The sequence below is a fragment of the Littorina saxatilis genome, linkage group LG16 (assembly GCF_037325665.1).
Source record: "Littorina saxatilis isolate snail1 linkage group LG16, US_GU_Lsax_2.0, whole genome shotgun sequence".
NCBI lineage: Eukaryota > Metazoa > Mollusca > Gastropoda > Littorinimorpha > Littorinidae > Littorina > Littorina saxatilis.
Genome location: NC_090260.1, coordinates 25,848,028 through 25,864,884, shown reverse-complemented (window position 1 = coordinate 25,864,884; position 16,857 = coordinate 25,848,028). Strand labels below are relative to the sequence as shown.

Genomic DNA, 16,857 nt, shown 5'->3' with positions numbered 1-16,857 from the left:
AAACGAGTCCGTTTTACGCGGCAAATTTAGAGTGAACGCTGCCAAAAGTCAAAAAAGCGAAAAAGCCTAACGGTTTTGAGGTTTGTGTTTCTGCAACTGTTTTGACATGTGCAACTTATCCAGAGAGGAGGAATAAAGCGAATGAAATTGTTTTGAGCGCTCTAGCGCCGTTTGTTTGTCAGAACCGGAGGTGGTCCATATTTGGAGCCGGTCCATATTAGGAGCCTTTCCCCTATGTATGTGTTTAGCGTACGGCTGTAAAACCTGCGTCTGCAAAGAGTACGGTAAGCCGTCACACAATCCTTAACTATCCACCTGTTATATTGCTAGGTATGTATGTGTTTAGCGTACGGCTGTAAAACCTGCGTCTGCAAAGAGTAACGATAAGCCTTCACACAATCCTTAACTATCCACCTGTTATATTGCTAGGTATGTATGTGTTAAGCGTACGGCTGTAAAACCTGCGTCTGCAAAGAGTACGATAAGCCTTCACACAATCCTACACTACCCACCTGTCATATTGCTAGGTATATGTGTGTGTTTAGCGTACGGCTGTAAAACCTGCGTCTGCAAAGAGTACGGTAAGCCTTCGCACAAACCTACACTATCCACCTGGACAGTTTTTGAAATAAGGGGGTATAGTATTGTATTGTATTGTATTGTGTTGCATTCTATTGTATTCTATTGTATTCTATTCTGTTGTATGTTCCCTGTGCAGAGTGTGTGAAAAGCAAGTGTCACGGTTGTGAGTGGGGCGAGGAGGAGAAGAAAGACCACTACGGCTGTGACTACTGCGTCTGTAAACCCTACAGTAAGTGTCTTTGCACATGTTGTGTTCTTTTTATAATGATGACAAAGATGATTTCGATGACAATGATAATGATGATGATGACGAAGATGATGTCGATGACAATGACAACGATTATGATGAAGATAAAAACAAATCCGTGTTCTCACTTGCTTCCATTCAATTGACAGAGTGCCCCAAGAAGCCAGTCTGCTCCCACTGTAAGAACGGTTATTACTACGGTGCTGACATGTACGGATGTCCCAAATGCTTCTGCAAGGACTACGGTAAGTCATTTATGTCATCACATCCATCACATGAAAACATAGGCTCTTGCAAAAAAAGAGCCCTGTAGCTCAGTTGAGACCCTCTTATACTGTACTGGGCAGTTATTTATTTGTTTTAGAGAGAGAGAGTGAGAGATAAAGAGAGACAGACAGACAGACAGACAGACAAACAGACAGAGAGAGAGAGAGAGAGAGAGAGAGAGAGAGAGAGAGAGAGAGAGAGAGAGAGAGAGAGAGAGAGAGAGAGAGAGAAACTGAGACTGCCATTTATTTTACAAGGATAAATATTTAAGGCTGGTCCTTTTCTTTACAATATGTTTGGGACGACAAACACACAAAGCAAAAAACAAAACACAACCAATTTACACTAAAACAGAAACACTGTTGAAGTTAATATTCAAACACCAATATACACATGTTTGAGTTGGTCCGACAACGTTAAGGATTGGACGCAGTTGAGCTTCCCCGACCTGCTGGGGACAGCCCCCGATAGAAATGCCTGGAGAAGGATCTCTGCCTCCTCAGCTCCTCAGCCCCCGACGACTGTCCCAGTTAGAGGATTGATGATGATGATGATGATGATGATGACGATGATGATGATGGTGATGATGATGATGGTGACGACGATGATGATGATGATGATGATGATGATGATGATGACGACGATGATGATGATGACGATGATGATGATGACGATGATGATGATGGTGATGATGATGATGGTGACGACGATGATGACGATGATGACGATGATGATGATGATGATACCAAGGTATGTCAAATAACTGTCCAGAAGAAGTAAGTTCGACGCCAACTGTTTCAGTGTGCCCCTACAAGGACTGCTCGCACTGCGAGTATGGAGTGAAGTACGATCTGAACAAGAACAAATGTTACACCTGCTCCTGCAAGGAATACAGTAAGTAATGATAATGTCTTATTGATACAACTATAGTTGGGTAAGGGGGGGGGGGGGTAAATTGAACAGGGAAGGTAAATTGAACAAGGAGAATATCTTAATAGTTCGTGTAAAAAAATGTTATGTCACTGTATTTTTACGTTACACATGATTGTCAATGACGTTTGCATAAGAAGAAATGGCGCAACGACTTACAACGGTGGGTAGGTAAGAACTTTTAGAATATTTTAGCTGAATGTCACTGAATGTCTAACTTTTTGAGTATTGATGTTAGAAAATTGCAATAATCTCTACTCTTTGGTCTTTCAGTCATGGAAAATGTTCCTACGTAGACATGAAAAAAGCTCTGGCAGCAATGAAAGATAGTCGGCTTGGGTTAAATACCCGACTAGTCGAAAAATTTAAACTTTTCTCAAATTTCAAGAAACAAGTCCGTGTGTTGACAAAACGCATAAGATCCTTTATTTCACTTGCATATATGTGTAGGTCTAACCCCAATCTTGAGATATAACCCCACCGTCTTTGCTTTATACCGACTTATATGGCCCAGCCACGGCGTCTATAGTTCTTAGGGTGTCCAAATTACCCCCCTTTACCCTATGTCTCCTGGATCGGGTTTTAGTTATCCATGGCTTATGTATACTCTCTGATGTCTTGTTGATGCGTGTCTCGTGCTGTGTACTTGAGTGAAGCTGGTTGCGTTGCAGAGTGCCCGAACAAAGAGTGCCCTAAATGCGATTACGGAAACGAGTACATCTATGATTACTACGGCTGTAAGACGTGCGTCTGTAAGGCATACGGTGAGTCCTCTGTACTACGTCTTTCCTTACAATCAATCTGTAAGCTCTACGGCGAGTCCTCAGCACTACGTCTTTCCTTACAATCACTCTATAAGCTCTACGGCGAGTCCTCAGCACTACGTCTTTCCTTGCAATCAATCTGTAAGCTCTGTTCTGCGTCTTTCCTTACAATCAATCTGTAAGCTCTACGGTGAGTCCTCTATGCTGCCTCTTTCCTTCAAATAATCTGTAAGATCTACGATGAGTCTTCTGTACTGCGCCTTCAAATAATCTGTAAGCTCTACGGTGAGTCCTCTGTACTGTGTCTTTACTTGTAATTAAACAGGCTACCTTGACTGATTGTATCTGTCAGCCTTGCGGTGAGTCATCTGCACTGCGTCTTTCCTGGCAATTAAACAGCCTTCCTTGACTGATTGTATCTGTAAGTTCTACGGTGAGACCTCCGTACTGCGTCTTCCCTTCAAAGCAATCTGTAAGCTCTACGGTGAGTCCTCCGTACTGCGTCTTCCCTTGCAATTAAACAGCTTTCCTTGACTGATTGTATCTGTAAGCTCTACGGTGAGACCTCCTTACTGCGTCTTCCCTTCAAAGCAATCTGTAAGCTCTACGGTGAGTCCTCCGTACTGCGTCTTTCCTTACAATCAAACAGCTTTCCCTGACTGAGTGTATCTGTAAGCTCTACGGTGAGTCCTCTGTACCGTGCCTTTCCTTGTGTGTGTGTGTGTGTGTGTGTGGCATACTCAAGATATAGCTTTATGGATATGACGTCACAAAAAGAATTACCCTTTTTAGACTCACTCAGTGTGGTGACAAAGCTATATGTGGCTAAATCTTGACGTGGCCTAGTGCATGCATGTGTGCAGTGTTTGTTTTGTTATTATGGTTGCTTTTACGTGTATAAATACCGGCACGGTTGGCCAAGTGGTAAGGCGTCCGCCCCGTGATCGGGAGGTCGTGGGTTCGAACCCCGGCCGGGTCATACCTAAGACTTTAAAATTGGCAATCTAGTGGCTGCTCCGCCTGGCGTTTGGCATTATGGGGTTAGTGCTAGGACTGGTTGGTCCGGTGTCAGAATAATGTGACTGGGTGAGACATGAAGCCTGTGCTGCGACTTCTGTCTTGTGTGTGGCGCACGTTAAATGTCAAAAGCAGCACCGCCCTGATATGGCCCTTCGTGGTCGGCTGGGCGTTAAGCAAACACGTGTATAAATGTGGACAGTCGTTCATGTCTGTCTTCTGTTTTGATGGACGGAAAACAACCCCCAGTCAAATTGAAAAAAAAACCAAGACTGGTAGGTAATTGGAACGATTATTATTGACAAAACAAAACGTTACATTTACTGGTACGTTGACCCAAGATCGTTTGGCTACTCGCTTACAAAATGCCTTTTGCAAGTCTTTGTTGTCATTGTTTTTGTAAAGACTTTTGGGTCGACGTACTAGTCAATGCAACGCTTTGTTTTGTCACAAATAGACGTTCCCATGACCTACCAGTCTTGTGTTTTGATTCTGAGTTTTGTCACAAATAGACGTTCCAATGACCTACCAGTCTTGTGTTTTGTCAAACATAGACGTTCCCATGACCTACCAGTCTTGTGTTTTGTCAAACATAGACGTTCCAATGACCTACCAGTTTTGTGTTTTGTCAAACATAGACGTTCCAATGACCTAGCAGTCTTGTGTTTTGTCAAACATAGACGTTCCACTGACCTACCAGTCTTGTGTTTTGTCAACAATAGACGTTCCAATGACCTACCAGTCTTGTGTTTTGTCAACAATAGACGTTCCAATGACCTACCAGTCTTGTGTTTTGTCGACAATAGACGTTCCAATGACCTAGCAGTCTTGTGTTTTGATTCTGAGTTTTGAAACAGTGGCAGTCTATCTGGTTTGGATGTCTAACCCCCAGTCAAAACAAAATGACATGGCCGGCCATGCGTAGTTTACAGGGAAAACTGCTTTCTTTCTATAGTCAACCCAGGCTACCCGGACAACTCGCACAACTCAGGCAGATTAGGCAACTCAGGCAACCGAGGCACCTCAGGCGGCATCCGAGGCAACTCAGGCAACCGAGGCAACTCAGGCGGCATCCGAGACAACTCAGGCAACCGAGGCACCTCAGGCGGCATCCGAGGCAACTCAGGTTACCCAAGCCATCAACGCCTATCACGCTTAAACCGCCATGGGGTCTATCCCCATTGATCAAGTGCTCTCCGGAGCACACAGATGACGCGTTCTTAAAGAACGTAAGTGTGTTAGTTATAACTAACACTGATACTAAACCTTGATTAAATGTAAACCCAAAAAACACAGTGTTGAAACACTTGATGTGATGACAGCGAAATGTGCTATGAACATCATTGTTCCTCTGTGTGTGTGTGTGTGTGTGTGTGTGTGTGTGTGTGTGTGTGTGTGTGTGTGTGTGTGTGTGTGTATGTGTGTCTGTCTGTCTGTCTGTCTGTCTGTACGACGGGCGCAGTGGCTTGGTGGTAAGACGCCGACCTCCAAAGCGAAAGGTCGTAGGTTCGAATCCCGGCCGCGCCTGGTGGGTTAAAGTGGAGATTTTTCCCAGGATCAACTTATGTGCAGACCTCCTAATGCCTTATTCCCCTTCGTGTGTACACGCCAGCACAAGACCAAGTGCGCACGGCAAAGATCCTGTAATCCATGTCAGAGTTCGGTGGATTATAGAAACACGAAAATACCCAGCATGCTTCCTCCGAAATCGGCGTATGGCTGCCTAAATACGGCCATGCACGTAAATATCCACGAGTGTACATGGGAGTTTCAGCCCACGAACGCAGAAGAAGAAGACGAATTAACTCTTGATGTGCTGTCTGTCTGTCTGTCTGTCTGTCTGTCTTTTTCTCTCCCTGCCTTCCTCTCTATCTCTCTCCCTCCCTCTATCTCGACACTGTCTCTCTCTCACCCTTTCTTTCCCCCCCCCCCCTCTCTCTCTCTACCTTTCTCTCCCTCCCGTCTCGCTCTCTCCCTCTCTTTCACTATCTCTCTCCCTCCTGTTTCCCGAGCGTGTGTGTGTGTGTGTGTGTGTGTGTGTGTGTGTGTGTGTGTGTGTGTGTGTGTGAGTGTGTATGTGTGTGTACGTGTGTGTGTGTGCGTGTGTGTATGTGCGAGTGTACGTTTGTGTGTGTGTACGTGTATGTGTGCACACGTGCGTGTGTGTGTGTTTGTGTGTGTATGTGTGTGTGTGTGTGTGTGTGTGCGTTGTGGGTAGCTGTGTGCGCGTGTGCGTGTATATTATGCTCTGCTAGAGCCCATAAACACAACCACATAAGTACTATTTTTGCTTCATAGTTTACATCTGCAGGTTTTTTTGTTTTCAGGATTTGACAGCTATTCTCACAACTCTGTCTCCGGCAACACACGTTACCACGATGTGTCTTTTCACGTGACATTAAATCCGACAGGAAGAAACTGTTTTAACATTACCAGCTATTGTGTTTTCAGCGTAGCAATAGGGTCCGATATTTAGACGAGACAAGTATAATGCTGACGAGTCGAAGACGAGTCGCATTATACTTGTTCGAGTCTAAATATCGGACCCTATTGCTACGCTGAAAACACAATAGCGATTATATAGCTGTTCTGACCTTGATTTGTTGTTCCAAACTTACAAAAGGACAGTTTTTGCGTCGATGCGTTGATCTCAGGTTTTGATAGCAGACGCCGTTTCTTATGCGCATTAGTTTTGCGCAGGCGCCACAATGCGAGCAGACGGCAGCGAAGTCAATTTCAGTTTGGGTGAATGGCATTTATACTTGTCTCGTCATGAAGCGAATTGTTCATCCTCAGTTATAAACGACTACATGAATGTTAGTGCCATGGGCTGTACATCAATACTTTAGAGGGGAAGTGGGTATTTAGTGTGGAGTTACGAGATAAGAAAGTCGGCCATTTTTCTCAATATGCTTTTGGATATTGAGTAAAATGGCCGACTTCTGTAGCATTATGCTTTGATGATCGGAAGAGACCATCCAATCACAGCCCCCGAATTCCCCCACGTGTCCATCAGAATAGCTATATAACTTCCTTTCGCTACATATGTTTGTTACATTCAGAACCCCTTTGAAAAATAGGTGTAAAATAATATATATGAATATCAATTAAACCACAGCAGCGGGACACATTCTCAGGGGTAAATTAAATATGAATATAAAATAAACTGCAGCCTCGGGACAAATTCCTGACCTTTGGTAATAGAATGCTCTGTATTCCGTATTGTCTTCTTTTGTTTGCATCTGCCACACCGCCAGGCCCTGTTATCAAAACATCGATTGTGTAGGTTTCCTGGGTTTTGTTCGTCATCATTTGGTTGTATTCTTCTGATTCGGTTGTTGGAGTGAATCAAGTTATGCTGTTATGATGGGCAATTTTTTCCCCCTTACATTTTCAATGCAAATACATGTAGTTATGACTTCGGGACTAAGAAGCAATGAGGTGAATTTAAGTTTAGTAATTGATTTGTGGACGATAATGGTGATTGATTTGTTGTGACTGTCAAATAAACACTTCTGTAGAACAAATATGTGTGTGTTTTGGAGAGGGAGAGATAGAGAGAGAGAGAGACACACACACACATACACACACACATACACATACACACACACGCACACAACCACACACACGCACACACACGCACACACACACACACACACACACACACACACACACACACACACACACACACACACTGTTTCAGTCAATACTTGATTTTAGGAGCAATTTAGAAAAACAAAATTTTTACTTACAAGGGCACTCATACGTAGGCTGTTCCATAATTATTTAGAATCTCAGAAACGGAAACACATACCAACAATTTAACCAGGCCAATTTCTAGACCGATCCTTCCCCAGCCGACACCCAACTGGCCATCCTCTCAAACGACCTCATCCAGGCGTGGAACCACGTGACATCAGCAATACCTTGTATGGCCCTTGGGAAGACTCGGGCAGAGTTTTCAGGGCTCTCAAACCGTGTTTCAGCGGCTGGTTCTTGAAATCAAGGAAGCCGGCTGAACTAGCATGGGATGTCAAGAAAATAGGGTGGATGCGACAACAGCAGTGCTTCCTTTGGTGCCAAGAAATATTTTGTCGCAAAGGCAGTATGCACAGGTGCGTTGTCATGTTGCAGCATAAGCCCTCGAATACCCGTGTTTTGCCGGTGTTAGTGCCAAGCCTCGAATACTTTAGACCGTTAGTGGTGGACATAGCAGTCAGACATGACCTGTCCTCAAGAGTCACAGTGTCAAAATGCTTTGATCAAACGACGGAAGATGCCACCATTTGTTTCTAAGTGCTTTTTTAATGTTCTCTCCCGAAGACTAAGACGGGTCCAGCTCGTCTACGCATAGCATGCAAACAAAGTGCATAATTCTTTTTTTTTCCCTTTAATTTTGAGTACATTTTCAGAGTAAATATGGCATATCTATATATTTTGGGATTCAGGAAGTGATAATGAATCAGAAACAATCATATTTGATGGATGACTAAAATGTAAATTGTTATTAGAAATGTGAGATTTTTAAATATTAGATTGCATTGATTTATATGTAAGCTACCAAGGCAATCCCATAGTCCGAACTGAGTCGAACATTGCTTGACCGAAATTTCTATCAATTTGGTTAAAATAATTAGTGCGTGACAGAGCCGCCTTAACTTTTACTAAAAGCCGAATGTAGTCATCAAAGACATGTGACAAAATGAAAATCCCGTCTGGGGATATTATTTGGAAAAACGTGTGTGTAAAGTTCCATGACGATTCAGTAGTTTTCTGGGAATCGCTCCACACACACGCGGGCGTTTGTTATTTTACTACACTTGCTTGGAAAACTCTTACACATATACAAAGCAGAGATAACAAGAGGCGAAGCCTTCAGGGCTCACGTAAGAAATCGACAAACAGTAACACAAACTCAATCACTCCGTCACACATACACACACACAGTACACACACACACACACACACACACACACACACACACACACACACACACACACACACACACACAGAAAGAGCATAGGTGAAACTGTGCAAGAAAGCGAGACACTAGATCTAGATCTGTCTGTCTGCATGTAGCCTACTTACATGGAAACGACTGCCAAAATAGTCTCGGCCCGCTCAAAATAACAATCACCGAGACTTTCAGTAATTCCATCGCGTGACGTCTAACCCTCGTACGTCATAATGTGACGTCAATGTAATATGACGTCTTCAAATGTTAAAGTTTCTACCACAGACATACATACATACGCACGCACGCACGCACGCACGCACGCACAGACAGACAAAAGTTAGCATCGCATAGGCTACACTTACGTGAGCCAAAAATCGAAACCGCCGTAGTGTTTTTTCTTTCTTATTCTTGGGGGCATAACCTGTGTGTGTGTGTGTGTGTGTGTGTGTGTGTGTGTGTGTGTGTGTGTGTGTGTGTGTGTGTGTGTGTGTGTGTGTGTGTGTGTGTGTGTGTGCTCGTGCGTGCGTGCGTGAATGTTATCGTGAATAATTACGTGCGTGTGTGTCCTGTGTGCGTACGTTTCCACCGTGTGACTATTGTCACATACGCACTTTTATAAAACGTAACGCATATTTGATGCATTGATCTGAATCTCGTCCAAAACTATCATTTTTGATAAGTATAAGGACCTTTCAAGACATTGATCAGCCTAACCGCGCCACAGAGAAAGTAGCCAGCAGTGACGTCACGATCTCAGTAAAGACCATGGTTTGAGAGAGAGCTCATGTTACAATCCCCTGTGCATAACATCAGACTGGCCTCATGATCAAGGTGAATAATTAATTGTTTCTTTAATGTTTCGGCAGCTCATTATAGCCTTTGAGTCAACAGGTCCATTCCTTGTGATATCGCAAAACAATACACAGCCGTAATATATACACGACATACGTAATATCGACCAGAAGTTATCGATGATATTCATGTGAAAATGACAGTTGGCACAGGAGGCGTATGTACGATACATGAAAATAGAATTAAAAACTTTACAAAGATGAGATTGTAATGAAATGTGTTTTTACATGTAAGACAAATTAAATGAAAGAAAAAAGAAATACAATACAATGACAGTATATTCAAGGTCTGAAGTGGACAGAACTTACATAGTTGTGTATTTAGGGTGTTCAATTCTTTTATCTTTGCTTCATTTTTGTTGGTTTGCTTGTTTCTTTTTTGTGTGTGTTCATTTCTGTGTCTGTTTTTGGTGTGTGTTCATTTCTGTGTGTGTTTTTGGTGTGTGTTCATTTCTGTGTGTGTTTTTGGTGTGTGTTCATTTCTGTGTGTGTTTTTGGTGTGTGTTCATTTCTGTGTGTGTTTTTGGTGTGTGTTCATTTCTGTGTGTGTTTTTGGTGTGTGTTCATTTCTGTGTGTCTTTTTGGTGTGTGTTTGTGTTTTTTTGTTTTTGTGTTTGTTTGTTTGGTTGCTTGTTTGTTTGTTCTTTGTTTTTGATTTTCTTTCTGTCTTCATTCTTTCTTTCTTTCTTTCGTTTTTTCGTTCTTTCTTTCTTTCTTTCTTTCATTCTTTCTTTCTTTCTTTCTTTCTTTCTTTTTGTCTTTCTGTTTTTCCTTTGCTCTTTACCTGTCTGCTGTTCTCATATTGGTTTGCTTGGTGTTTTTTCTCACTACCATGCCCTTCTTTTCTTTGTCTCCAAAACTTCAAACGTTTGATCAGCTCACAAGGAATGTCAACATCACAAACACATCCCTGTCAACCCTTATGAAACCTTCAGTGCGGCAATTTAAAGAAAACATTGGACTTTTAAGAGAAATTTAATGGTGTTTTAGGGTAGCATTGTCTAAGGCCTAAAAAAAAAAATAGGTGTGGTTACGGTAACCCGACCTACCCTATTTTTAGGGGCCGATCCTATAACTTTTTATTACATTTGTCAAAACAAAAAAAACAAAAAAAAACCGAGTGCAAAAAACGCAATGAAAGCGAAAGCGCCCGAGTCGCACACTTATTTCCCTGTCAAGTAGGTTTAATTTGTACACATTAGAAAAAAAAGTTAAAAAAAAAAAGTGATTGCCTACCTACCTACCCTATTTTTTTTGGCTATGTTACCGTAACCACACCTATTTTTTTTTTGGCCTAAACAATATTCGCACATCCGCATTAACGCTGTTCTGCGCAAAAATATATACATTTTCACAAGTTCAGAAGAAAACAAGTCGCGTAAGGCGAAAATACAATATTTAGTCAAGTAGCTGTCGAACTCACAGAATGAAACTGAACGCAACGCAACGCAGCAAGACCGTATACTCGTAGCATCGTCACTCCACCGCCCGTGGCAAAGGCAGTGCACGTGGAATTGACAAGAAGAGCGGGGTATTCGTTGCGCTGAGAAGGATAGCACGCTTTTCTGTACCTCTCTTCCTTTTAACTTTCTGAGCGTGTTTTTAATCCAAACATATCATATCTATATATTTTTGGAATCAGGAACCGACAAGGAATAAGATGTAAGTGTTTTTAAATTGATTTCGAAAAAAAAATTTTGATAATAATTTTTATATATTTAATTTTCAGAGCTTGTTTTTAATCCGAATATAACATATTTATATCTTTTTGGAATCAGCAAATGATGGAGAATAAGATAAACGTAAATTTGGATCGTTTTATAAATTTTTATTTTTTTTTACAATTTTCAGATTTTTAATGACCAAAGTCATTATTAATTTTTAAGCCACCAAGCTGAAATGCAATACCGAATCCCGGGCTTCGTCGAAGAGTACTTGACCAAAATTTCAACCAATTTGGTTGAAAAATGAGGGCGTGACAGTGCCGCCTCAACTTTCACGAAAAGCCGGATATGACGTCATCAAAGACATTTATCAAAAAAATGAAAAAAACGTTCTATTCGGGGATTTCATACCCAGGAACTCTCATGTCAAATTTCATAAAGATCGGTCCAGTAGTTTAGTCTGAATCGCTCTACACACACACACACACGCACACACGCACGCACGCACACACACACGCACATACACCACGACCCTCGTTTCGATTCCCCCTCGATGTTAAAATATTTAGTCAAAACTTGACTAAATATAAAAAGAACCATAATGGCTGATAGAAAGCGTTTGCATTGCCCCAGTTCAGTGTGGACAATGTTTTATGACTCAAATTCTGACCGCTACTATGAGTGAGAATCAGAAAATGAGTACAAGGACTCACGAGATAGAGCAAACGTGTTCCCCGCTTGTGATTATTTGTTTGTGCTAAGCAATTGTAAGTTGGCGTAACGGCGTATCAATGTGTTTTTAAAACGTAGCATGCTACGCTGAAAGCATAACAGTTTGGTTGGCAGATCTGCATACAATTAAGTCATCTCTTGGCTGAGAGTCGCTGGTTTTACGGATGTTCCAACGGTGTTCTGCATGAACAGAAATATTAAAACGTCCATGTAAGCATTATGTTTGTGCAGACCCAGAGACAGTATCCATGTCCCACCCCCGTGTCAACTATTTGTGCACACCCAGAGACGGTATCCATGTCCCACCTCCATGTCAACTGTTTGTGCAGACCCAGAGACGGTATCCATGTCCCACCCCTGTGTCAACTGTTTGTGCAGACCCAGAGACGGTATCCATGTCCCACCCCCGTGTCAACTGTTTGTGCAGACCCAGAGACGGTACCCATGTCCCACCCCCGTGTCAACTGTTTGTGCAGACCCAGAGACGGTACCCATGTCCCACCCCCGTGTCAACTGTTTGTGCAGACCCAGAGACGGTACCCATGTCCCACCCCCGTGTCGACTGTTTGTGCAGACCCAATGACGGTACCCATGTCCCACCCCCGTGTCAACTGTTTGTGCAGACCCAGAGACGGTACCCATGTCCCACCCCCGTGTCAACTGTTTGTGCAGACCCAGAGACGGTACCCATGTCCCACCCCCGTGTCAACTGTTTGTGCAGACCCAGAGAGGGTAGCCATGTCCCACTCCCGTGTCAACTGTTTGTGCAGACCCAGAGACGGTATCCATGTCCCACCCCCGTGTCAACTGTTTGTGCAGACCCAATGACGGTACCCATGTCCCACCCCCGTGTCAACTGTTTGTGCAGACCCAGAGACAGTACCCATGTCCCACCCCCGTGTCAACTGTTTGTGCAGACCCAGAGGCGGTACCCATGTCCCACCCCCGTGTCAACTGTTTGTGCAGACCCAGAGACGGTACCCATGTCCCACCCCCGTGTCGACTGTTTGTGCAGACCCAGAGACGGTACCCATGTCCCACCCCCGTGTCAACTGTTTGTGCAGACCCAGAGACGGTACCCATGTCCCACCCCCGTGTCGACTGTTTGTGCAGACCCAGAGACGGTACCCATGTCCCACCCCCGTGTCGAATGTTTGTGCAGACCCAATGACGGTATCCATGTTCCACCCCCGTGTCAACTGTCTGTGCGGACCCAGAGACGGTATCCATGCCCCACCCATTGTCCATTGTACAGTTCAGACAAAACAGTATTCCAGTCGAGATGGCAATCGTGTTTAATAACTGCAAGCGCCTGTGTCTGGACAAAACTCACACGATGACGTCAAGAACCAATAAAGCTCAGAGTGCCACGTCGAAGTCGGTCACATTAATCACACGTCTTAATCAACCTAGTCCGGTCTCAGTAGGGAAGCAGCCAGAAAAAAAAACAGGTCCACTAATCTAGCTGTTCCACTGGAATAGGAAGAGGAGACTGCAGGTGAGAAGAACAAGAACACGGATAATAATGAAACCAAAACACGAACAATAAAAACACGAATAATAGGACCGGTTTCGACGTAGGGGAAAGGCTCCTAATATGGACCGGCTCCTAATATGGACCACCTCCTGTTCTGACAAACTAATGGCGCTAGAGCGCTCAAAACAATTTCATTCGCTGTATTCACCCTCTCTGGACAACTTGCACATGTCAAAACAGTTGCAGAAACACAAACCTCAAAACCGTTAGCCTTTTTCTCTTTTTACATTCAGTCAAGTTTTGACTAAATGTTTTAACATAGAGGGGGAATCGAGACGAGGGTCGTGGTGTATGTGTGTGTGTCTGTGCGTCAGGGCACAGTATTGTCTCCAGTTCTGTTCACATTATACACTAACGATTGTCAAGGCACTGTTACGACCCCTCTTGTGAAATATTCTGACGATTCTGCCCTTGAAGACCTGTCTGACTCTGATTCTGTTTATTTTTCTGAAGTTCAAAATTTCAGCTCCTGGTGTAAAGATAACTGTTTAGCCCTAAATGTGACAAAAACAAAAGAGCTAGTTATTGACTTTCGCAAAAACCCAGCTACAGTTTCAGATTTGTACATAGATGGTGTGAAAGTTGAGCGAGTGACTGAATACAAATATCTCGGTACAGTCATTGACAACAAACTAAATTTCTCCTCAAACACTAAAGCTATCCACAAGAAGTGTCAGTCAAGAATCTACTGCTTACAAAAGCTCAGAAGTCTGAACATCAACAGCCGCATCCTCCAAACATTCTATTCCTCATTCATTGAATCCATTCTCACTTTCTCTTTCATCTGCTGGTATGGAGGTCTGTGTGTGAAGAGTAAGAATGTGCTTGGGCGGGTGGTGAACACATGTGGTAAGATTGTGGGGGTGAGACAGGAAGGACTGACTGTGCTGTATGAACGACGTGTGGTGCGAAAGGCCCGCTGCATCATCCAGGATAGTAGTCATGTGCTCGCTCACCACTTTGAGGTCCTGCCCTCAGGACGTCGCCTCCGCACTCCCAGATTCCGCACGCTCAGAACTAAGAACAGTTTTATTCCAAAGTCAATTGGCTTTTTAAATATCTAAGTTAATTAAAACTAGTATGTGTGCCGGTGAACATATGCACTGATTTCTGTGATGAATATTTTTTATACTCTTTGATGTGCACCCTTATGCTGAGTGTGATAACCCTCGAATGACTAGTCCTGTGATAAATATTGTTCAATGACATATCTAGTCCTGTGATAATGATAGTTTTTAGCGATAAACTTTTAGCTAAAGCTGACGGCAATTAACCTATTTGGAATCATGTTACTATTCCTGTTAGTGTACATATGCGTGCGCGAGTGTAGTATGCTTCGTATGGTATTTTTATCTGTTGTCTTATTATTTGTTTTGTCTTTTAATGTGCACCACACTGAAATTTCTCTGTATGAGATAATAAAGTATTCGTATTCGTATTCGTATTCGTGTGTAGAGCGATTCAGACCAAACTACTGGACCGATCTTTATGACATTTTTGATGAGAGTTCCTGGGAATGATATCCCCGGATATTTATTTCTTTTTTCGATAAATACCTTTGATGACGTCATATCCGAGGTACAGAAAAGCGTGCTATCCTTCTCAGCGCAACTACTACCCCGCTCTTCTTGTCAATTTCACCATGAGCGGTGGACTGACGATGCTACAAGTATACGGTCTTGCTGAAAAATTGCATTGCGTTCAGTTTCATTCTGTGAGTTCGACAGCTTGACTAAATGTTGTATTTTCGCCTTACGCGACTTGTTTTCACTTTTGGCAGCGTTTACTCTAAATTTGCCGCCTAAAACGGACTCGTTTCTGTCCACAGCCAAAGCTTTTATCACACACAAATTGCTATATATGACAGCTAAGAAGGTATTTGTTACATTTTAGCAGTGTTGACCCTGAGTTTCTCCTGCAAATAAAAAATAATAGCAAAATCTCAAAGTATGTGCGAGTCCCCTGATATGGACCACCTTCAACAAATCGAAGAAAATAAAAGCTAAAGGCTATTTTCATTAATTCATTAAGAAGCTTGCTGGAAATAACCTATAACTAGCCCTCGAGATTTAAAAACAATATAACAAAAAGTCTTCTTTTCGTGGAAGTTGATAATTTTACTTATTTTCACTCTGTTTTTAATAAGCTTCTTTAGTTTCCTGGTGTGCTTCAAATAATGCTCTCATCGACCCGAAACAGATAAATCTAAAGCATATTTTAATTAGTCTGACTTGTACACTAAGTTGTATCATGTTATTTTGAAGTAAAGGGGGCTTTTTACAGTGCCGATTCCTGAAGGCCTCTTCACTGGTCTTTATCAGGCTCCTAATATGGACCATTTGTGATTTTTTTCTGTATTTAATTTTTGCTGAATGTCTATCAAAGCTATTTCACTCTAATTAGGCCTAACGGTTAACCTAAGAGAGAAGGACTACCAAACACAAAATGAAACTTCTCCGCAAGAAAACAAGCTAGTTATCAGAATGAAACAACCAGTCGCGTAAGGCGAAATAACAACATTTTGTCAAGCTGTCGAACTCACAGAATGAAACTGAACGCACTGCATTTCTTTCACCAAGACCGCATACTCGTAGTTTCGTCAGTCCACCGCTTGTGGCAAAGGCAGTGAAATCGACAAGCCAAAATAGTGCGGTAATGGTCGCGCTGAGTAGGATAACACGCTTTTTCTGTATCTCTATTCTTTTTAGTGTACTGAGTTTGTTTTTAATCCAAACATATCATATGTATATGTTTTTGGAATCAGGGACCGACAAGGAATCAGATGAAATTGTTTCTAAATCGATTTTGGACAATTCATTTTAATCATAATTGTCATATTTTTTAATTTTCAGAGCTTGTTTTTAATCCAAATATAACATATGTATATGTTTTTGGAATCAGAAAATGACGAAGAATAAGATGAAATTAATGTTGGAATTTTTTTTTTTTTAATTACAAGTTTCCGATTTTTAATGACCAAATTCATCAATCATTTTTTAAGCCACCAAGCTGAAATGCAATACCAAAGTTCGGCCTTCGTCGAAGATTGGTTTGCCAAAATGTCAATCAATTTGATTGAAAAATGAGGGTGTGACAGTGCCGCCTCAACTTTTACAAAAAGCCGGATATGACGTCATCAAAGACATTTATCGAAAAAATAAAAAAAAGTATCCGGGGATATCATTCCCAGGAACACACACACACACACACACACACTGACACACCACTATCCTCGGCTCGATTCCCAATCTATGTTAAAACATTATTTTAGTCAAAAATGACTTAATGTAAAATTCAGGACTGCGTACT

The 16,857-nt window shown here is 42.4% G+C and overlaps 1 protein-coding gene across 5 annotated transcripts in view; it reads left to right on the top strand.

The window, feature by feature from the left end:
* LOC138950682 (BPTI/Kunitz domain-containing protein 4-like) overlaps positions 1–7,334 on the top strand; it is a 17,613-nt gene extending 10,279 nt beyond the window's left edge. Inside the window, exons 4-10 of one of the 5 annotated variants that reach the window (XM_070322393.1) lie at positions 719–811; positions 979–1,074; positions 1,898–1,990; positions 2,698–2,790; positions 4,763–4,816; positions 4,874–5,036; positions 6,135–7,334. In XM_070322393.1, the coding sequence (XP_070178494.1) occupies positions 719–811; positions 979–1,074; positions 1,898–1,990; positions 2,698–2,790; positions 4,763–4,816; positions 4,874–4,992 (548 nt within the window). In that variant the 3' untranslated portion in view covers positions 4,993–5,036; positions 6,135–7,334. Of the gene's footprint in view, positions 1–718; positions 812–978; positions 1,075–1,897; positions 1,991–2,697; positions 2,791–4,762; positions 5,037–6,134 lie in introns of all 5 variants that reach the window. The other 4 variants (XM_070322396.1, XM_070322391.1, XM_070322395.1 and 1 more) reach the window with 4 other exon arrangements.
* Positions 7,335–16,857: the final 9,523 nt, after the last annotated feature.